We start from the raw sequence: 22683 nt of genomic DNA on the forward strand, positions 1-22683 counted from the left end.
GCGCTTGCGGTTTTGGATCATAACGCAGAAATAAATTACAGAAAGTCTCGGTCAAAGCTGAGATTTTTGAGTTCCAGACACGATATAGAAAGAGGGAAAGAGCTTACGCAGAAGACTCCTTGGCCTGCTTGAAAGCTTCTGTGATCTCTCGGTTGGCACCCAGAACGGACTCGTTACCGAACTTGACGATGTTTTGTTTGTAAGGATGGGCAAGACCCTCGAAAGCTAAGAAGTTGTCCGAATTAGTTTCAGTCCATCTGGCCGTACTCTTCCGGCGCTCAAAGTCAATTCAGAGTGAAGCACTCACTCTTAAGTCGAGCCAATCGAGGCTCTTGAAGTCGGTTCTTCGGCAGCATTCCCTTAACAGCGCGGCGGAGGACCTCGCCACCGCCCCATTTGGCAAACATTTGGTCCATTGTCATGCTCTTCAAGCTACCCGGGCGTGTGTTGTGAGAGTAGTACATCTTTTGGAAACGCTTCTTGCCGGTGGTGTGCAAATCATGGCAGCCGGCAACCACGACGTAGTCACCGCAGTCGGTCGAGGGATCGTAAATTGGCTTGTGCTTGCCCATCAGGACGAGGGCAATTGAGGAGGCTAGACGGCCAAGAGACCGGCCATCAGAGCCAGCATCAACATAGTGCCATGCGCGGGAGTAGGCAAGGCGGGTCTAAAGGAGAAGATCAAAGGTTAGCATCGCCAGGGTCTTATCCTTTGCAATTGGAGAAGCTAGTCTCTGCGCTGTATAGAATTGAATCGAAGCTCACCTTGCCAACTGTTTGCGACATTGCGTTTGATTAATATGAAAGATCTAATTGAGGATAACAACGACAGCCGCGACTTCACGCAAATCCCCGAAGTTCTGCTCCTGCCAAATTCGGACTCCGCCTGGGCCCGATCACGTGGTCTCATGTGATCAAGCCCTAAGCCAGTAAAACGTACTAGCCTCTTCTCGGACTAGCGTATTATAAGCGAAACCCGCACTAACAATCCAGCAATTCAGGCGAATCACTGTAGTGTGGGATTCCGCGGACGACTTCTTTTCCATCTCCCTCGACAACACACTCCTCCCCTATCGACAACCGACAAGGGCCATTTCACGCATCATGGCTTCCGTCCCGAGTGTGCAATGCTTCGGCAAGAAGAAGACCGGTGAGTCTTGCGTTTCCGATATCCCCATCCCTTCACGAATCCATCGCTAATCGACTTTTTAATAGCCACCGCTGTCGCCCACTGCAAGGTATGAAGACGATGCCTCCCCCCGTTCTACGTCCTATTGCGTCAATCGGAGTTATATGAAATTGCCCTGGGAAATGTACTACGAAAGAAGGAAATGAATCGACACGCGAAAAGAAAAATTAAAGATTGGGATTTTTGATGATGGAATTTTGGATGGGCAATATTCAACACACAGATGGCGCATAGGATTTCAACACACGATGAGAACAACATACTGAGACTTTTCGATTTTACAGCAAGGCAAGGGCCTCATCAAGGTTAACGGCCAGCCCCTCGCTCTGGTCCAGCCCGAGATCCTGCGCTTCAAGGTACGCAATCACATCCTTTTCTCTCCATCGCCGCCAACCTGAACCCAACCGCAAACACCATCACAACGCTGGAATCAATCTACGCCGCGCGAAACCCTTTGCATCGTGGAACGGCTGGCATCATGTCAAATCACGATTCTAACGAAATCACCACTTTAGGTCTACGAGCCCCTCCTGATCGTTGGCGCCGACAAGTTCGCTGGTGTCGACATCCGCATCCGTGTCACCGGTGGTGGTCACACTTCCCAGATCTACGCCATCCGTCAGGCTATCGCCAAGTCTATCGTTGCCTACTACCAGAAGTACGTTGATGAGCACTCCAAGAACCAGCTCAAGCAGGCTTTCGCCCAGTACGACCGCACTCTCCTCGTTGCCGACAACCGTCGCGCGGAGCCCAAGAAGTTCGGTGGTCGCGGTGCTCGCTCCCGCTACCAGAAGTCCTACCGTTAAATTCCTTCTATCGGTTGTCATATCGGTTTTTGGGGATTTACAAAACAAAACGGGAAAAATATCGGGGTTTATGGAAAATTATGTCTTCATTTCATTATTTTACGACTAGTTTTCCATGGAATCTTGTTGGACTGGGTAACTAGGGAGGATCTTTACTGTGGTTGTTGTTGGCCTGCGAGTGATTACTATTTCAAAATGGGATCATTTGTGGGTTGGTGAGACAGGATCGGTGTCGCGAGGTGTCTGCGGTTTCATGACCCTCGTTCCCGGTGCCGGTGCTGATGTGTTGTGGAGAGGATGGATATCCTATGTCATTTTTTCACTGGCGCTTTCACGATGGCTGGAAAATACACCTAGCATAGGCCAGGAAAATCTGCTCAAATACACCGGGTTTTTATTGTTCATTGGATTGAATTGCTTATCGTAGGGTATTAACGGGAGTCTTGATAAAGACTAATGGATAGATCAGTCACTTTGAATCTGCAGTTTATGCCATTCGGCTGTATGCAACCCCAAGACTGATGTCAGTGGACATGCAGTCTTGAGTGTCATTTGAGAAGGTTTTGGGCTGCACCAAAGGCATCCTTCAAATGTTCGGTGACATTCTAATACTCTTAAAATGGTCGTATGGACTGCTTATGGTCGAAGAGCTCCGGGCTCCTATCCATACTGAATCACTGCTGATTTCCCTCTGCCACTGAGACCTTGACACTGTAGTATTGCTGGTCCAAGTCCAGCTATGAACATCCTCACAGTGCGGCGCTCAATTCTTATCAGTATCCATGATCTAGATGCTAATGACCACCAAACCCGAATCCGCCAAATACTACGCATAAAGCTCCTATGTACATGTTGGAAGTACACCTCACCAGGACCTTGAGTCGAACATGACTGCGAATATCTAGCGAGGAGCAATTTGAAGCATATCACATTCGCCTTTTCTCTGGTGGGCCCCGAATTGCAATTAGGTACAAAGCGAGGCCAGACCTTATCCTTAGTGTATACTAAGAATAGACATGTGAACCCTGGGTGTCTAGCACTTAGCACATGACGTATTCCTAGATTTTAAAAGGCATATTTGTATACAATGCACGCGAAAGCAAGACATTTACGCCCGATAGTTGTAGAATTAGTAGAACGTCGTGGTCTTGACCTGTACAGACTTGGCTTGCATGACTTGACACTTCAAATTGTACTAGTTGCTCGCATGGATCTTGCTTTGAATTCGATAGGCAGAATCGCCAATAGTCGCAATAGCAAAGTATAATGGCATTGAAAATGTCCGTAGTACTAGTATACCCATTAAGTACGCGGTATAATCAATTGCAGATTAACCTCAATAGTATGCTTCATGCACACTGCTACCTATGTGCTAGTGGTGGCTTTCTTCTGATAAGGCTCTGGGTGCGTACCTTAGATGTCTTTTTTTCTTGGTTTTTTGGCAATGTTTGTAGAAAGTGAGAGCCCTGGAGTACATTGAATAAGCCGAGCGATAATTGGATATAAATATTCCTGCCTTGGTGCCTGATTACCTCGATATCCTGCCTCAGCCGTCAGGTGTCTAATCACTATTACCTAAACCACTATAACGCGTCGCGAGTCCGAATCAGCGCGTCCCGAGTCGCGTCCTGGATTCAGGCTTAGTTCATGATCTTTCTTCTGCCCTTCCCCGCAACGCCTCGTCATTCTGTTCCCACACCCGAATGGGCAATCGTCCTTAATTTTCAACAATCATGCCTTCTGCTCGTGACAGACTGGCTGAGCTTCGGGCTCTTCGTGCCTCCGGAAAAAAGCGTCTGTCCACTTACGAGGTCGAGGAGCAGGGAGACATTTACGAAGAAGTCGACGATGATGGCTACAAGAAGATTATTCGCAGCCGACTAGACGAGGACGACTTTGTAGTCGACGACAACGGTGCCGGGTACGCAGACGATGGTCGAGAAGTTTGGAACGAACGCACAGCCGAATACGACAGCGATGACAGTGATGAATTGCCTGCGCGCGGCAAAGCCGCCAAGCGAAAGCGCGAAGAAGAGAAAGAGCGCAAGGAGAAGATCAATAATGGTATCTCGAAATACTTCAACAGTGGAAATGCTTCAGCTTCAGCGCCAAAACCCAAAGTGCGTCGTATTCTTCCCATATCTTGTCCGCAACGGTAACGCTGACTTTGCCTTTAGCCGGTTGCGACTGCTGCAGATGATGCCTTCATGGCAGACCTTCTCGGTGAAGTCGACACCAACGTTGTCTCCCATAATGCTCCTACGCGAAACATTGTGAAATCAGAGGCCCGACGAAAAGTTCGTGTACTTTCACCACCCCTATCCGAGAAGCGACGCCGTGAGAAAATCGAATCGAAAATTGAGAACGATATTCCAAGCTCCCCGCCAAAAGACCACCCAGCACTTTCTGACGGTATCGATGATGCTCCCCTGGATATTGACGACGACGACGTCTTCATGGGTGATCCAATGCCCTCTTCTCCAATCAGCAAGGCCGTGGAGCGCAAGATCACAGTTCCCATCAAGAAAGAAGAATTTGAGGATGACGATATCGATATGATGGATGTCGCAGAGGCGACTGTATCCACAAACAGCAAGACGGCAAACATCAATATCACGGGAAGTCGACCTCCTCCAAAGATCAAGAAGGAGATTGTGACCACACCTGTGAACTCATCGCCCATCAAAGCTGCACCAGAAATTCTCGATGCTAGCTGGAATGATGTGAGAAGCAAGTTGAATGTTCTCAGTAGTCCCGCACCAGACATGCGTTCTTTTGGAAAGCTGAGAGCCCAGGATGTAGTCGAGGAAGATGGCAGCTTGCGCTTTTTCTGGCTTGATTTCACCGAGGTGAACGGCAGTCTATGCTTGTTTGGAAAGGTTAAGAACAAGGAAAACGGCTCCTACGCCAGTGCTTTCGTCAAAGTCGACAATATTCTCCGAAAGCTATACTTCCTCCCCGTGAACAACGATTCAAGCAAGGACGAGAGACCGAGGAAGAAGTCGGCATGGAGGATGTTTATGAGGAAGTGGATCAATTGATGTCTCGTTTGAAGGTCGGCATGCACAAGATCAAACCTTGCACCCGCAAATATGCCTTTGAAATGCGTGGTGTTCCTAAGGAGGCGGAATATTTGAAGTTACTATACCCATACGATAAACCCGTCCTCGCGTTGGAAACCAAGGGTGAGACATTCTCCCACGTCTTTGGAACCAATACCTCCCTCTTTGAGCAATTTGTCCTGTGGAAGAACATCATGGGTCCATGCTGGCTTAAGATCGATGAAGCCGACTTCTCTGCCGTTCACAATGCATCCTGGTGCAAGTTCGAGTGCCAGGCAGCCAAGCCACAGCTCATCACTCCTGTTCCAGACACAGAGAATCTAGAGGTGCCACCTTTGACCTTGATGTCTCTTTCCTTCCGAACCCAGCTCAACGTGAAGGAGAACAAGCAAGAGATTCTGGTGGCAAGTGCGCGAGTGTACGAGAATGTTTCTCTCACTGACACTACACCACCGGAAAGACTTCCCTGTAAGACATTTACTGTGATGCGACCGTCTGGATCTTCATACCCAATGCACTTTGAAGCCGAGTGTCGAAAGCAGAGGGGAACAATCATGCTTGAGAAAAGTGAACAGTTCCTGCTCAGCAAGTTCCTGGCCATGTTTGAGAAGATGGACCCGGATGTCATTATGGGTCACCAGCTGCAGGATGTCGATCTAGGCATTCTTCTCAACCGTTTGCGAGAGAAGAAGACCCCTGGCTGGCACCGTGTTGGGCGACTCAAGCGTGGAGATTGGCCCAAGAACTACAGTAAGCACGGTAGTTTCTTTGCCGAGAGACAACTTATTGCTGGACGACTAATGTGTGACTTGGCCAATGATATGGGCAAGGTGAGTTTAAATATTTCTTCCAGCTAATAAGAGAGAAAGGATGACTGACAGATTTTATAGTCTTTGATGATGAAATGTCAATCCTGGAATTTGACTGAAATGTGTCAGCTTTACCTTGGTGAAGGCAACGCCCGTCAGGACTTAGATGCTGAGGCGGCTTTGAAATCATGGGCCTCAACCAAAGAAGGCCTGATGAACTTTGTCAATCACTGCGATACTGACACCTACTTTGTTGCTGCCCTGGTACTACGCCTGCAGATGCTGCCTCTCACTAAGGTTCTCACAAACATCGCTGGTAACTCGTGGGCTCGTACTCTCAGTGGTACTCGCGCAGAGCGTAATGAGTACATTCTGCTCCACGAATTCCACCGTAACAAGTATATCTGCCCAGACAAATACTCTTCTCGCTTGCAGAAAGCAGAAGAGAAGGAGGGAGATGATGAAGATGCTGGCGACAAGAAGAAGAAGGACAAGTACAAGGGTGGTCTCGTCTTTGAGCCCGAAAAGGGTCTCTATGACCGATTCATTCTGGTCATGGACTTCAACAGTCTGTATCCTTCCATTATTCAGGAGTACAACATCTGTTTCACTACAGTTGATCGCACATCTTCGGTACGTATCGTTCTGTTTCGACAAAAACTCAAAGCTCACCTCAGTCCTAACTATGTTCCAGGCCGAGAACGAAAATGAAGAGAAGGTTCCCGAAGTTCCGTCCTCAGATCAAGAGCAGGGTATTCTCCCGAAGCTCATTGCAACCTTGGTCGGTCGTCGACGTGAAGTGAAGAAGCTGATGAAGGACAAGCGCGCCACTCCTGAACAGCTCGCTCTGTGGGATACCAAGCAACTTGCTTTCAAGCTCACGGCCAATTCTATGTACGGTTGTTTAGGTTACACGCAGAGTCGATTCTATGCCCGTCCTTTGGCCATGCTTACCACCTTCAAGGGTCGTGAGATTCTGAGGAGCACCAAGGATTTGGCAGAGAGCAGACAACTTCGTGTCATCTATGGTGATACTGATTCCGTCATGATCAATACCAACATGGACACCATCAGTGAAGCTCTCAAGGTCGGTGAAGAGTTCAAGAAGTCAGTCAACGAGAGGTATAAGTTGCTGGAGATTGACATTGACAATGTCTTCCGCCGACTATTGCTGCATGCCAAGAAGAAGTATGCTGCTGTGAACCTGACAGAGATTGATGGCAAGTATGTTGAGAAACTTGAGGTTAAGGGTCTGGACATGAAGAGACGTGAATATTGTGCTCTCTCAAAGGAGGTCTCCCAAAGACTTCTGAATGAGATTCTTTCTGGTGAAGACCAGGAGATTGTTCTCAATAATATCCACGACTATCTGCGCGAACTCGCTGAGAAGATGAAGGAGTTCACTATTCCAACTCAGAAATATGTCATTTACACGGTATGTGCCACTCCACATGGCGCCTTTGGAGACTCTCTCACTAATTTTTTTTCGAATGTATAGAAACTTTCAAAGCGACCCGACGAGTACCCTAACAAGGAGACCATGCCTCCAGCACAAGTTGCTCTTCGGGATATTGCCCGAGGAAAGACAATTCGACCCAATGATGTTATCTCATACATTGTGACAAGCGGTGATGCTGAAACATCTTCTCTGGCACCCGCCAAGCGATCGTACACCCCACAAGATGTGTTGAAGCCGAACTCAGGGCTCAAGCCCGATGTCGATTTCTACATTCTGAAACAAATCTTCCCTCCCATTGAGCGTCTGTGCGCCCCGATCCCAGGTACCGATGCCGTCCGTCTGGCCGAATGCTTGGGACTGGATACTCGCAAATACCAAATCAATACATCCAGTTCAAGCAATCAGCAAAATGCAGAGATCTTCCCACTGGAGTCACAGATTCCAGACGCGGTCCGTTTTGCCGATGCAGCCCGATTCAGCCTGAGATGCCGATCCTGCAAGGAGCAATCTGTATTTGAGGGCTTGGCAGGTTCATCGCAAATGTGCACTGCCAATGGCATCGTCTGCCCTAATGAGACTTGCCAGATGCCTTTTTCAGTCATCAGCATCGTTGCGCAGTTGGAGAACCAGATCCGTGAGCAGACCGCCCGCTACTACGAGGGCTGGCTTGCTTGCGATGACTCTGCGTGTGGTAATCGCACCCGCCAAATCAGCGTGTATGGACATCGCTGTTTGGGAACCCCGGGGTCGTGCCGAGGGCTGTTCGGGTCGCATGTCGTACGAGTACAATGAGAAACAGATGTACAACCAGTTGCTGTACTTTGCTGGTCTGTGGGATGTGGACAAGGCCAAGGCTGCCTCAAGCAAGGAGACTGGCGAGAAGAAGGACAGCATTTCTGCCTTGGCTGAGTTCAACCGGAATCGGTTTGAAACAATCAAGACTGTGGCAGAAGGCTATCTTAAGAAGTGTGGTCGACAATGGGTCGAGATGGACAGTTTGTTCCACTTCATGATACAATGAGTGCCCCGGCGGCGTCTAACGGAGATTTTTGTAAATAGCTACTACATTCTTGGGATAGGAGGGACATGTTTAAAGGATCAATCAAGTTGCATAATGTTATTTTTTCATATTTATCACTTCTCATGCATTTTCGTAGTTAATTGACTCCGAGTCATTATACAGTGGTAGGAATTTTGATATGCTGTAAATTCTTGAAGTCAAAATTTCCCCTCTAGTCCTTATCTTATCAAACCCTCTCCCACCATCAGATCTTCCCCGCTTCTCATCTTCGGCTTTTCATCCAATCCTTGCCATTTCGCCCGATTGGCTCCTGCAATTATGTCGGTCAAGCGGGTCCTGGTCATTGCTGGCTCTGACAGCTCTGGTGGCGCGTAAGTATCCCCCTAATTCGGTATACCTGGTGTGCGAGAAAACTCCTTCCGGCCCGTTTGGGCGATGTCATCACACCCATTATTTCTCATCGATGGTCTAGCCAAAAGTCTAGAACACATGAAAATGAAAATGAACTGTAAACTTACTCATTTATAGAGGCCTTGAGGCGGATCAGAGAGTTCTTGCTGCACACGGATGCTACGCCCTGACAGCTACGACGGGGTTGACGGCACAAAACACTCTTGGAGTGCAAGACATTTTTGTTGTTCCGTCTGAGTTCGTGAGAAAGCAGATCAATGCAGGTCTTGAAGACGTCGGTGCCGATGTAGTAAAGCTTGGTTTGTTATTCTCATGTTACTATATGCTTCAATTAACTAACTTTGCATAGGTATGCTGTCGTCTGCCGAGACAATTGATGTCATTGCCGAGACACTGCAGACACATCGAGTCCCGTCAATAGTCCTTGACCCAGTAAGCTAATTACCTTCCATTGATTCGCCCAAAGATACTATTTGAATCTAATGAGTAAATAGGTCATGGTCTCTACCAGTGGCTCCCAGCTTCTACCTGAAGATGCCGTGAAAGAGCTTCGCACAAAATTACTCCCAATTACTACAATCCTGACACCTAACATTCCGGAAGCACAGCTCTTGCTCAAAGATTCTGGTCTGGAAGCTCCCGAACCTGCTGACCTTGATGGGCTCGTCCTGCTCGCCAAGCAGATTTGTGCTATGGGGCCGAAGGCCGTTTTGCTTAAAGGAGGGCACCTGCCGCTCACTAAGGATCATAAAACTACTCAGAATCCCCAAGAAGCAACCACAGTCATTGACATTCTTCACGATGGCACTACTGGAGAAACAACATTTTTTGATACTGAGTACTTGGTGTCAAAAAACACACACGGGACGGGCTGTTCACTTGCCTCAGCTATTGCGGCTAACCTTGCTCTTGGAAAAGATATGACCAGAGCTGTGCGAAACGCCGTTCGATTTGTTGAAGCAGGTATTAGAACGAGTGTCGACATGGGACAAGGAAGTGGGCCAATCAACCATTTCCATTCCATCTATACGATGCCTTTTGCCCCGTAAGTTTTTTTTCCCGAGATTTAGTTTTTACACGAAATATTTTACTTACTTCATTAGTGGCCGATTCATTGAGTATCTTCTGGATCGCCCCGATGTTCAACGGGTATGGAAGAAATTTACTCATCATGAATTTGTTGAGGGACTTGGTCAGGGCAGCTTGCCCTTGGACCGTTTCAAGGAGTATCTTGTGCAGGACTATCTGTATCTGGTGGGTGCCTCGACTCTAAAATCAGTTGAAATACTCTAACCCAAAATCAACAGGTCCAATTTGCACGAAGCAACGCACTTGCATCATACAAATCAAAGAGCATTGATTCAATAGCAGCTGTGAGTATTACACTATTCTATTTATCAAATTTTGGAACTTTCTTGCTAATTTGATGATTAGTCCGCTCAAATTGTTTTACACATCCAGAGAGAAATGGCTCTGCATCTAGACTACTGTGCCTCATTTGGCCTTTCCAAGGAAGAGATGGAAAGACACCCAGAAACCATTGGTATGAATTTCTTACTCGCTCTATTTCTTCATGTTTGGGCTATATCTAAAAAATTATCTCCAATTAGCTTGCACTGCTTACAGCCGGTACATTCTTGATGTGGGCCAGTCCGAAGATTGGCTTGCCTTACAAATGGCTCTAGCTCCCTGCTTAATTGGTTATGGAGCGATTGCTGGTAGACTTTTCTCTGAAGAGAAAACTCTCCGTGAAGGCAACCAGTACTGGAAGTGGATTGAGAATTACGTTGCTGACGACTACACTGAAGCGGTTCGACTTGGATCAGGTAAGGGCTTACTTATTGTTGAAACCCTCAAGCGAAAACCATTTACTGATTTATGATTATTTTTTTTCTATAATAGCTCTGTTGGAAGAACATGTGCATAAGGTGTCACCTAGTCGCATGGAAGACTTGATTAAGATCTTTGTTCGGGCGACTGAATTGGAGATTAGTTTCTGGGACATGGGCCTAAGTGACAAGAAATTTTAAAATGGTAGAAATTTGCAAAAAGCGCAAAAAAAACGCAAAAAAGCAGGAAAAAAAAGGTCGAAGATTGTATTTCCTTTGACATTTTTCTTAGCGCGTGGTGAAATTTCAAGATTTCTTTAGTCTGATTAGCTGTTGGTCTGATAAAGGTCGATCGTCCAACATAGGGCTCCCTCCCTCGACCTCGTTAACAGCATCAATTCTATAGATCCACCATTCAGCCTCTTTTTTCTCAGTCTACAGGTCAATCTACAAGTCAATTCTTAACTCTCTTATAATTCCCATCATGTAGATCGATCTAGCATCTTCTAGGACTTATTTCTTATCGTTCCAAGTCCAGAATTCAAACTCGGTATATCACGTGCGACGCTAATCCATTTCTAGTAAAGCGTAGGCCTAGAATTTTGATTTTTTTGATTTTTTTTTTGGGTTGATTTTGCTTAGTTTGCCTCCTTCCTTTTTTTATCCCCTGGCGCGACTTTTTTTTTTGTTCCTTCTCTCTACGCTCTTCATCCTCCCCTTCTACACACCTTTTTTTCTTCTGCCGCACTCTCCCCCAGGTAGAATCCGTCTCGCTGTTCAATTCTTCTTCCAGTTTTAAACACAAAAACCCCCCTTTCTTTACCCATCATGTCCTACGGCGGTGGTGGTGGCGGCGGCTACTCTCGCGGCGGTGGTGGTGGTGATTCCTACCGGTACGTCTTCAGTTGCTTTTTTTGAGTCATTACTCTCCCTCTCTTGATCATATCTTGGAGATCTTTATATCTGCCTAGTACACTGCCTGAGACGTAGCGCATGCTGTCTCGGTAACGTTGTCTTGGTCATGTCAGGTATTGATAACATGGTATTCTTTGCATCGGGCTCCATTGGGCTGGATGCTCAGTTCCCATAATCTATATCATGTCTTCTATATCTATGTCTCCTTGATATGATCGCTTTCTGTATTATGTATTGTCTCTGTATGTAAATTTAACATCAAGCTGACATTGTATCTACATAGCTCCCGCGGCGGTGGTGGTGGCTACGAAAACGGCGGCGGCTACGGCGGCGGTGGTGGTGGTGGTGGTTACGGCGGCGGTGGTGGTGGCTACGGCGGTGGCCGCGGTGGTGGTGGTCGAGGAGGATTTGACGGCGGTGCCGGTGGTGACCGCATGTCCAACCTCGGTGCCGGTCTGAAGAAGCAGGACTGGGGTAAGTTATAACCGCATCCCGACAGCCTAGGGATTTCCGACCGCAGCGACAAAGGCTAACTCAAATTTTTTTTAGACCTGAACTCCATGCCCAAGTTTGAGAAGTCTTTCTACAAGGAGGACCCTAACGTTACTGCCCGCTCTGATGCCGAAGTTACTGAGTACCGCAAGAAGCACGACATGGCCGTCCAGGGCCGCAATGTCCCTCGCCCCGTCGAGACCTTCGACGAGGCTGGTTTCCCCCAGTATGTTCTCTCTGAGGTCAAGGCTCAGGGTTTCGAGCGTCCCACTGCCATTCAGTCTCAGGGTTGGCCCATGGCTCTCTCTGGTCGCGATGCCGTCGGTATTGCTGAGACTGGTTCCGGAAAGACTCTTACCTACTGTCTCCCTGCCATTGTTCATATCAACGCCCAGCCTCTTCTGGCCCCTGGTGATGGTCCTATTGTTCTGGTTCTGGCTCCCACTCGTGAGTTGGCTGTTCAGATTCAGGCCGAGATCACCAAGTTCGGAAAGTCTTCCCGCATTCGCAACACCTGTGTCTACGGTGGTGTCCCCAAGGGTCCTCAGATCCGTGATCTGTCTCGCGGTGTTGAGGTCTGCATTGCTACTCCCGGTCGTCTGATTGATATGCTCGAGGCTGGCCGCACTAACCTGCGCCGTATCACCTACCTCGTTCTCGACGAGGCTGATCGCATGCTGGACATGGGTTTCGAGCCTCAAATTCGCAAGATCATTGGCCAGATTCGCCCTGATCGTCAGACTTGCATGTGGTCCGCTACTTGGCCCAAGGAGGTCCGCCAGCTGGCTTCCGACTTCCTCAACGATTACATTCAGGTCAACATCGGTTCTACCGACCTGTCTGCTAACCACCGTATTACCCAAATTGTTGAGGTCATGTCCGACTTTGAGAAGCGTGACCGTATGATCAAGCACATGGAGAAGATCATGGAGGACCGCTCCAACAAGATTATTATTTTTACTGGTACCAAGCGTGTCGCTGACGAGATCACTCGATTCCTTCGCCAGGACGGCTGGCCCGCGCTTTGTTCGTTCAACCCTTCATTCCTTCATAGTGTGATAATCAATCCCGCTAACATCTTCATCTATAGCCATTCACGGTGACAAGGCCCAGAACGAGCGTGACTGGGTTCTCAACGAGTTCAAGCAGGGCAAGAGCCCCATCATGGTGGCCACTGATGTGGCTTCCCGTGGTATCGGTATGATCAAACTACATCCCCCTTCCCCTCCCCTCCCCCTTTATATACCCCCCCTTTCCCCCTTGATGGGGCCCTTTGGGACACTCACGCGTGTTTAATGTTGTTATATTACAATGGCACGGTGCTCAACCTCTCGAGGCGTGTTGGTGTATGAACACGCCTTGTCCAGACGGGACGTCAGGTCATCTCAAATGGTTATAAAGCCAGGAGGACCTTGGACTTACGATGCAGCGCAACAGAAAGCAGTCCTGACAGGATTTTTTTTTCTCCGACTCCTTTGTGTCAGATACTCGTAAGCGAGTTGGAGTCATATCATATCCCAACGTTGTTTCTGAACTGTTTGATAAACCTGCATTTTTTCCAAGGTTACTCTAGGACCCGCGGCTTCTACCGCCACTCCCATGGACTCGCATTTCTTTGGAACTTCCTCCAAAGAAGTTCCATGACGAGAGCATTGATGCATTCAAGTCTTGCACGACTGAGAAAACAAGGGCCTTCCTGATGGTCACCTTATTATTATCCCCAACTAAAGCTCTGATTTGCTAACGAACCATTTTGTAAACAAAAGATGTCCGCGACATTACCCACGTGCTGAACTACGATTACCCCAACAACTCGGAGGACTATGTTCACCGTATTGGTCGTACTGCTCGTGCCGGTGCCAAGGGTACCGCCATTACCTTCTTTACCACTGACAGTATGTTCAACTTTTCTTATTCCTCACCCTCTTGATTCGAATCAGCTCGGTATCTAACCTATCTTCTCTCAATAGACTCTAAGCAGGCTCGGGACTTGGTCACTATCCTCACTGAGGCTAAGCAGCAGATCGATCCCCGTCTCGCCGAGATGGTTCGCTACAGCGGTGGCGGCGGTGGTGGCCGCTGGGGTGGCGGCCGCGGTCGTGGCGGCTGGGGTGGCCGTGGCCGTGGTGGTGGTGGTGGCGGCGGTGGCTTCACTGCTTCCAACGCTGCTCCTCTTGGCGGCAGCCGTCGCTGGTAAATGCGTCGTGCTGTACGCACTTCATGACCTGTTTCATATTACGTCACCGGTAGACTTCTTTTCCCCGTTTTTGCTTTCTCTCGGTTACCCGCGTAATTCGGTACGGACGGCGTTTTTTTCCTCGATGTCATAGACAGTCTTACATGATTTTCACCGGTTCCCTGGGGGTCCCTATCTCGAAGAGCTCCTCACCCGGATCTTTGTTTACAGTTCGACAATCCTAGAACATGGGTTCCCACGGCAAATTCCATACATGTCGACTCGCAAAAAGTTCTTTTCTGTCTCGGTGGCGTACTGCCTTTTTTTACTTTACCAGATGGTAGTGCATCTCGTATGTGCATACTTTCAATATGATCATTATTATCCTTCATCCCTCTCCATTTCAAGTAGCAGTACGGAGTAGGTGAAGCCAAAGGAGGCTCCACTGTCATGAGTGATTTTAATCGCCCATTTGCATTCGTACTATCCGCGGTTTCACTAAGGTGCTGTTCAGTAATCTTCAACTTCCAATGCAACCTTTCTCATTCCTTATATCGTCGCCTCATCTTAACTTCCTAACCACCCCTCCAACTCCGTAGTCAAAAGCCGATGCGTATGACTCGTCATATGCCCAGTGTTATACCAAAAGTACTCATCAAGCGGCGTAGGACATCCGTAAGCCGCCCAATTCCACGCAATATCCGGCTGATCATACCCAGCACAATAAGCGGTAGTATTCACAATCCCATACTCCGCCGGATGATCCAAAATATAATTCAACCGCGAATTGGCATCAAACACACGAATCTCAACATCCCTTTTCTGTTTTCCAAAGTTCTCCGCATGTTCCGTCAAGGCGTCATTATACCAGACCACCTGCGTTGCGTTCGGTGTCGGGTCACTACTACCAATATTCGATGGATCCCGATCTGTAGGAGGAAGATTCATAATCAAGTAAGATCTGTACCCAAGCTCATATAGTGTTTCTGCGGATTCGAAAAGAGTCTTTGTGAGGTTTGCGTAGAATGTTGGGAAGTAGTCCACATCGTAGTTCGCACTGTCACCGACATCGTTTATCCCGATCCAGATCGCGACTAGAGTTTCTTCTGCAGAGAGGAACTTCGATATAGTGCTGTGGCCGTATGTTGCGTATTGCTTTATTTGGTCCACGAGAGGAACGGTGAAGTTGTGGTGTAGAGGTGTACTATATCATCAGCTATTAGCTATCTGCGAGTGGTTTCATGCTGTTCGTCTTCCAAGATTAGATGTGTGAAGGTAGGTGGATACTTACTACTCAGTTGAAATATCTGCACCAGCAAATGCAAAATCCCAAAGTTGCTTTTCGCATGTTCGTGGTGAGGTCAGACCAGACTGCAGGCCACATCCTGTCAAATATTCTACCCAGTTGGGTCCACCCTCCGCGGTTCCAGTCTAGTAGATAATGAGATATGGTTATTATGAGAACGATTGATTGGACAGATGAGTTTATCTCACTTGATTCTGAACAATCTTGTTTGAGAGAAGTTCCTCTTCATTGTAGGAGAATTCGAAACTGTCACCGATGAAGCTATAGTTCTGAAGCCCGTGTGTGCCTTGTACATATGTGTATGAGTCTCCGAATGCGAGTCTTCAAATGTTTTTGATTAGCAATGTCAGCTGTATTATTCCAGTACTTCATTTACCTAGATTAGGAACTCTCAATCAACTTACAAAGCTTTCTTGGAAGACCAGTTAAACTTCTCAGTTGATTTTGGTATTACAGATGCACTGACCCATGAGGCCAGGGATATCGCCGTGAGAATGGTACTTGTTTGAACCATCTTGGTCCTCAACTGCCTGGTTTTGCTTGTTGATAGCTTGGCGGTTCTTTTCAGTATTCTTGATGATATTTAAGCCTTTTTGTACCCCAGATGTGATGTAACGTAGATCTACTATCCAGATGTATATACTACCTTCAACCCCGCAATCTACAGCACATCCGGGGTAATTCAATGCAGACAGACGGAAATTATTTCTCCGTCGGGCCCCTTTACTCCAGGACCGACAATATATTCAGATAAATTCTTGATTGAAGTAGTATAGGATGTTGGATTACTAGTAGGTTGAATACTCGATGTTGTGCATTTCATGATGTTACTACATACTATGGGGCCGGGAGAGTTACCCGGAACGACCATTTACCAGTTGGCAGCTCTCGGTCCCGGCGACATCTGGAGTCATACCAGGAACTTGAACTTGAACTTCAGATTAAAGTACTGTACCTGATTTTAAAAAATAGTTAAATAATTGAAAGTCCTCGCAGTTCCAGCACTACTTTCTCCAGGGCTGAGGTCCCAAAATTCATTCATATTTCCGATTCAAATCTTGTTGACGTACTAGAAAAAAGTACTTTTCGATCATTGCGGTGGTCGAGGGTTTGTTAGTGATACCACAGAAGCCCATGATCTCATATAATGCCATCTGATGTTCGTAAAAGATGCTTAAATCAGACGACTTGAGTTTCAGTGTTTAGACTTCAAATATGGAGTGCTGTCTGCACATGACTCGGGCGGCTTGAGTTTACATATGAGTTATCACTGACACACTCGAACGGCGCAGTTCAACTGCTACTACTGAATGGATGTACTAGTGTTGATATTGATATGTAGAACTTCAATCGATTGGATTCGGAGTTACATCAATTTGAAGGAGCACCCGTGGACTTGAGTCCACGGGTAGCAGTAACGGCGGATGATGATGATATGTCTACTGTGATATGGATGAGCATTACTAGTACTATTACCGTGACGAGTGGTGGTTGCACATATTCCAATACTACCAATCTTCAGATGTTCCAAGGTCATTAAAATTTTATGTAGTAGCTAATTCAAGTTACAAGGATGCCTTCAGGGCTACATAACTTTATACGAACCTGTCTTCCGCCATATACTCATATGTATGGATATGGCCACCTAGTTCAAATGTTGCTACTAGTCATAAACCTAGTAATAACCTTCAAACATTTGAATATTACCCAAGTGGATTGACGGTTAAACTGTTTGCTCGATTATCCAAGCGCATATGCAGGTGCATTAGATTGACAGATCAAAACTCCAAACATTCGAACCAAAGCCATATAAGGCTTAGTGGTTCAGACTGAAATCTCCGAAATGTTAGTTCATGCCCTAATGCCCAAGATTTATGCTTAAATGGCCCACAGTAAGGCTGTACGAGGCTAGCGCTCTGATAGCGGCTTCACATCATCGACTAGGCATCCTATGAAAGAGAAAGGCAAAATAAGAATACGCTAAGGATGACAGTGGGTTTTGGCCCATTGCTTTTCTGATCTAGCTTAACGGTGTTCGTATAACTGAACCTTGAAAGTACCTGTGACTACCATGTACACTGCAGACCGAGATCATTATGACGCCAAGGCAGTCGTAATATGTCCAGACAAAGAACAAGTCGAGGAAGGCAACCAGGACGCAAACAAGTCCCAAATGCGAATTACCTATCGGCACCTCAAAATTGAGAACCGGCTTTTTACTCCAAGCCTACGAGAGAATGTGTTCATTGCCGACCGCATGCATGTCGCGTGCATTGAGTCCAAAAGTTTCCACTCCTGCATATCTCCAACTGCACCCCTATCCTAAGAAAGCGTCGTGCAGTAAACCGTCGACTCATCCCGCAATTGCATAAGCGCCGTTGATGTATCTCAATACACTATGCCAGTCATAGCAGGTAAATGAGAAATATGTACTGCGTACTGTACATGTACATGCAAGGATTATATTTTCTTTTTTTTAATGTTTCTCAAAAGTGTATACTCCATACGGTACTCTAGTCCGTACATGATCCAGAATAGAAAAAAAGCGGAATAAACCGAAAGATTCAAACCTTCGAAGGCAAAAAAAAGAATCCTCACGATCCTAGTGAACTGGCCAGCTGGTCTGAGCGTAACGCCGTAACTCCCGCCAATGTCCAGGATGCGCTAGGATACGCTAGCAGGAATCCCGCCCCTGTCATGCAATGCAGATGAGGGGGGTAAGATTGGTTCCAATTTCCTTTTGGTGGAAATGTACAGAGCAGCCGTAGAATATGCATGGAAAATGTAACTCTGGTCGGCTCGTCGGAGAGGAATTATTAGGGCTGGGTTGCCTCGTGCTTTTTGTGGTGTTTTTTTGTACCCGATTTGCCTCGACGCCTCTCCGCCACAATGGTATGCATGGGTGTACTCTGCATGTACCGGTATAGATCGATCATGATGAAGAGGTCTGTAATAACCTTGAATCCGGATATTATCCTTCAAGTTCAAGTTAATTCCTAGTTTCTTTGCCTTGATTTTTGGAACTTTTGGCTTTACGCATGTGGACAGATCAAGAAATTCTCCGCCATATGAATCATGCAGGATTTGACTTGATTGTACGGAGTAAAAGTACAGGGTTTATTCCTTGGTGATGTTAATCTTGTCACTAGCAGGTATGTACATGTTGGAGTATGATTTTAGCCGGACTTTGACTGAATTGACTGAATTAACCCCCTGTCTCGGGATTCGGATCCTTGTACATACTCCGTACATTAGTAAAAACTGACTAGCATTTTTCTGGCTACTTTTATACGCTTATTTTATGTATATTATGTATTTATTTTTATCAGCCTCTCTTAGCCCCCTTATGATTTTCTAACCGAGGGGGAAATCCGAAAAAAGATGCCGCATGTCTCATTATATTATTATATTCCAATAAATTACCAAATGAAGATAAGGGGGTAAAGAGGTCATCCGGAACAAATGAATTTGTTCTCCGGTTTTTTTTTCTTTCTATTTTCCATTTTGTCTATTTGTTTATAAAATATCGCAATGATCATCAGCTGGGATTGTTTTGCCCGTGACCAACAACGCTTACTCCGAAGCGGAATCAATTCGATCTACCGAAGGACAAGCGGGTAAGACTTACCGTGTACGGCATAGTTTTTTGTCTACGAAATGTGAAAATGTACATGGGTCTCGCATTGACCAAGTCAAAGGTGGATCCTCTTAGGAGATTTCCTTGTGTGTATGCTGTGTGTATGGAACTTGTAAGCGGCTTCAACCCTGAGCACGGGGCACCGAATTTGGTCCTTTTTGGTCCTTGATGGAGACTCGGCAAGAGTGTTAAAAAAGCAAAAAAAAGGCTCGGTGGATGAGGTACCCGACGGGGGACCACAAGTCCCACTGACAGCTCTTTTTTTGTTATCCCCCTGCCCCCTTCATTTCGTTTTGCGAGTACGATGCTCCGTACTCCGTTCTTAGAGAATGATCATCGTGAAGACGTGTTCACGGCTTTGGCGCTGGCGCTGGAATTTGATGGAGCTAGATGTGGGGAATGCTTGGATCGTCTCGAGTCCATAGCTTTTTTTTTTTCTTTTCTTTTTTTTAATACTGTGCCTCGTCCCGGAGTATACCCGTGGCTCGACCAGTCCATCTTGCAATATCTACACGTGCATATTTCCTTGTGGACACCGGAGATAATGGGAAATCCCAAGATGACCCAGCTGCGATTTCAATTTTGGACGTGCACACTCACATTACGCATGTGCATATACGCTGAACATAAAAAACTTACAATATACAAAACTGAATAAGCCACAGCCGCGGAAAGCGCCTCATAACGGTGCCCGTTATTTGCAAGGGGGTGATAAAAAGGATAAAAAAAGCTCCGGGGGAGTACTTGAGATGTACGAGTATGATATGAGGGTTTATTGATAACCATACCTCTTGCAGGTGGGACAAAATACTCAGCTGATTTCGTACATATGTACTTTGTACTGGAAAATATCCGAGTCTACAATAAGAATGATAAAACCGACCCCATCTTGCAGACGCCAGAACAGGATCAAGAACCATGCCAAGCACTCTTGAGTTTGACCTGCAACCTTGATGGTTTAATTCGATCAACCAGCGCTTCGGACAAGAAAAGATGGAAACTGGGGACAGCTCAAGTACTGGAGCCCACTTTCGGAGGGATCGTCCGAGGTTACAGAGGTCCAGCATGGCCTCTTTCTCCCGCATACTGGGGACCTGCGGCTGCGGCGTCCAATGACTGACGCGCTATATGAATTTGATATCGATCAACCCGGGCTTGTGTCCGGAAAACCCGTACTTGGCCAGCCTGGTGTCCTCGTCCCTCCCGCGGAGCTCTCCGCGAGGGGGGCGGCCCACTGGCGGAGACCATCAAGGTTGCCGAGGATATACAGATGTGTCTGTCAGTGGTAACGAATCCGGTACGGAGTAAGGAACGCGGTGATATTTCATATTATTCTCTGGATACAAAAATGTATCTCGAAAGTTTTTATCTTTATTTTTTTGGAGAAAATTCGGAGGAATAGAGTGTACATGTGGGAAAGAAACTTGGAGACATAACTCTATACTCCATCAAATGCTACTCTAATAGTACACCGTAGTGATATAACATTTGAACCTTGGAATGAAAATAATCCTTACGGACCCAATTGCTTGTTTTGATCAAATTTAATATTGATTACTGCTTCACCGGTTATAGGAATCAACAGGTTTCCGTTATTGCGCGGGGGTGAGATCCAATCCACTTCATTCTACACCAATCATCGGCTATACGGCGAAACATGAGCAGTCGTTTTCCGAGATGGGAGCCTTGCAGCTTTGTGCACCCAATTGTCCGTGTTCTCCCTATCTTAAACCAAATAAAAAAAATATTCTGAAAAGTCTCCTTAATCATTTACCAAAGGGGGGTTCCACTTTTATGACCCACGAGGCTCTCTTATAGGTGCAAGAACAAGCAAAGGCGCCCGGAGAGCCGCCGATAGTCCGCTCTTAGGGACAAAGGGCACCAAGAGAACCAAGAGAAGAGCTCAATGGACAATCTGGAGTAGGACCCAAGCGATGGTGACCAATCACTGACCAATTGTACGATGGTCCCGGATCGGGGCTTGATCCATGGTCCACGGTAATCAAGTCCGCCCCCTTTTTACCCTTTGGGGACTTTTGGGTTTGAGTTAGTCCAGCTCCCCGCTACGCTAATGAACGTGATTCAACCCTCCAGGGCTCGTATGATGGTCTGGATTGGGAGGTAGTGGTTCTCGGGGAGAAATCGTGTGTGGTTTCCATTACGGAGTATAGTTCAACCATGGTAACCACTTCCAGATAGAGTATGTAGTCATTTCATCATTTCATCAGGGAATACTTCCAGATTGATCTTTGTATAGAAGGTCTCAGTGGGACTTGGAATGCACGAAAAAGGAGGTCATCCTCTGCCATCTCGGCTTTCTCCGATTTTGAATGCCGTACGGAGTACGGAGTTAGGATAAAATGCCCAGGTGTGAGTGTGTGTATGTGTGTCGCCAAAGGTTCTCAAAATAATCAATACATGTACATAATTCAATCGCATGAATAATGGAGTCAATGGAGCAATACTGGGCCAAAAAGGATAAACAGCCTCCAAGTGTCAGGCAGATAGCCTCCGATCACGGACAGTGGGGAGCTATTCTTGTTCGCTTTTTCGTTTTTGGCTCCACACACGCGTTCCTGTCCTGATTCAAGTTGTCCACGGGTGATATGTATCGTAACGGGAGATTACAGAGTGATTGAGTCGTAACTTAGTGATATTGAAGGGAAAATCAGTAAAGATTTATCTAATATCACAAATTAGACCAAAATCAGATCTTCTTTACATATTGAAAAATTTCAATGCTTCTTTTTTTCTTTTCTTTTCTCATATACCCCTGACTTTCCAACTTGAAAGTTCCATGTTACCCTGATATCAGATACCCGGAATACCGGTACATACCAAATTCCACCAGTGTCCAAGGTGGACTACACTAAAAAAGTTCCAAAAACTCCAAAAAGGCACCGGCTTCAACCGCTCGGCTTTTACTGACTTTGCCACTAAACCTATCTTGTAGGTCTCCACCATTGCACACGTCCTCGCTATTCCATTACGAGTTTCGCTTCTGCAATCTGCTGCCCATCGACGATTTATAGCAAATCGTTTTATCTGCCCCCGACTTACGCTAGTCCTAAGATTGGTTTAGTCTCTTCTTCTATTCCCTTTCAGGCTCATTTCCTTATTGCCCCGTTGAGCTTCTCAGGTTCACTCGGGCACGCCATTCCCTAGCACCGGCTTGGCCCCCATCCCCTTTTTTTTTTTTTTCTGTGGTTCAGTGACTCCATACGAGTAATTTTGTGTGTTTTTCTGTTTTTTTTATTACCAGAGAGAAACAGCCGGTACCTCACAGTAGTGGTGGTCTGGTAGTTTCTCCTTGTACCCATATCGTCCCCTGTCAGTGCGATCTTGGTTGGTACCCACGGGCAAGAGACGCTAGGTTCACTGTCGTGAGACGCGCCCGAGTTGCGGGTAGACTAGTCAGATGGGAGGCTAACCTTTATCACCACGTCAAATGTAGGACAATGATATACATCTACGTATATCTACGTATAAGATCTTTGATCTCCCATTGAAAAGGGAATGGATTTCGTCACCTTGACGTCTGCTGGAAAGAATCCGAGAATGATCAATCATA

The 22683-nt window shown here is 46.7% G+C and overlaps 6 protein-coding genes across 6 annotated transcripts; 4 read left to right on the forward strand and 2 right to left on the reverse strand.

The window, feature by feature from the left end:
• Positions 1-109: 109 nt before the first annotated feature.
• Positions 110-786, reverse strand: N7483_003354 (mitochondrial 54S ribosomal protein uL13m; the record flags this gene model as incomplete). The annotated part of the gene is made up of 3 exons (XM_057086791.1): positions 110-225; positions 308-668; positions 766-786. Coding segments are annotated over 3 exons (498 nt in total), but the record flags the coding sequence as incomplete, so codon positions are not given.
• A 318-nt stretch (positions 787-1104) lies between these two features.
• N7483_003355 (40S ribosomal protein uS9) lies at positions 1105-1995 on the forward strand (the record flags this gene model as incomplete). The annotated part of the gene is made up of 4 exons (XM_057086792.1): positions 1105-1150; positions 1216-1238; positions 1474-1545; positions 1705-1995. The coding sequence occupies 4 exons, from the start codon at positions 1105-1107 to the stop codon at positions 1993-1995; spliced, it is 432 nt and encodes a 143-aa protein (XP_056946621.1).
• A 1733-nt stretch (positions 1996-3728) lies between these two features.
• On the forward strand, positions 3729-8346 carry N7483_003356 (DNA-directed DNA polymerase alpha catalytic subunit POL1; the record flags this gene model as incomplete). The annotated part of the gene is given in 7 exon segments (XM_057086793.1): positions 3729-4115; positions 4173-4955; positions 4973-5887; positions 5948-6499; positions 6561-7301; positions 7365-8102; positions 8125-8346. 7 exon segments carry the CDS (start codon positions 3729-3731, stop codon positions 8344-8346), a joined length of 4338 nt encoding a protein of 1445 aa, XP_056946622.1.
• A 318-nt stretch (positions 8347-8664) lies between these two features.
• Positions 8665-10787, forward strand: N7483_003357 (uncharacterized protein; the record flags this gene model as incomplete). The annotated part of the gene is made up of 9 exons (XM_057086794.1): positions 8665-8717; positions 8875-9056; positions 9107-9189; positions 9252-9802; positions 9861-10011; positions 10065-10130; positions 10192-10300; positions 10368-10583; positions 10660-10787. The coding sequence occupies 9 exons, from the start codon at positions 8665-8667 to the stop codon at positions 10785-10787; spliced, it is 1539 nt and encodes a 512-aa protein (XP_056946623.1).
• Positions 10788-11414: 627 nt separating this feature from the next.
• Positions 11415-14190, forward strand: N7483_003358 (DEAD-box ATP-dependent RNA helicase DBP2; the record flags this gene model as incomplete). Its single annotated transcript, XM_057086795.1, has 6 exons — positions 11415-11479; positions 11785-11975; positions 12051-13019; positions 13084-13191; positions 13760-13888; positions 13964-14190. The coding sequence occupies 6 exons, from the start codon at positions 11415-11417 to the stop codon at positions 14188-14190; spliced, it is 1689 nt and encodes a 562-aa protein (XP_056946624.1).
• A 546-nt stretch (positions 14191-14736) lies between these two features.
• On the reverse strand, positions 14737-15989 carry N7483_003359 (SGNH/GDSL hydrolase family protein; the record flags this gene model as incomplete). The annotated part of the gene is made up of 4 exons (XM_057086796.1): positions 14737-15373; positions 15461-15600; positions 15664-15796; positions 15880-15989. The coding sequence occupies 4 exons, from the start codon at positions 15987-15989 to the stop codon at positions 14737-14739; spliced, it is 1020 nt and encodes a 339-aa protein (XP_056946625.1).
• Positions 15990-22683: the final 6694 nt, after the last annotated feature.

The sequence above is a fragment of the Penicillium malachiteum genome (genome assembly GCF_028827825.1).
Source record: "Penicillium malachiteum strain IBT 17515 chromosome Unknown utg000002l:1.0-8849297.0:1.0-8852440.0, whole genome shotgun sequence".
Taxonomy (NCBI): domain Eukaryota; kingdom Fungi; phylum Ascomycota; class Eurotiomycetes; order Eurotiales; family Aspergillaceae; genus Penicillium; species Penicillium malachiteum.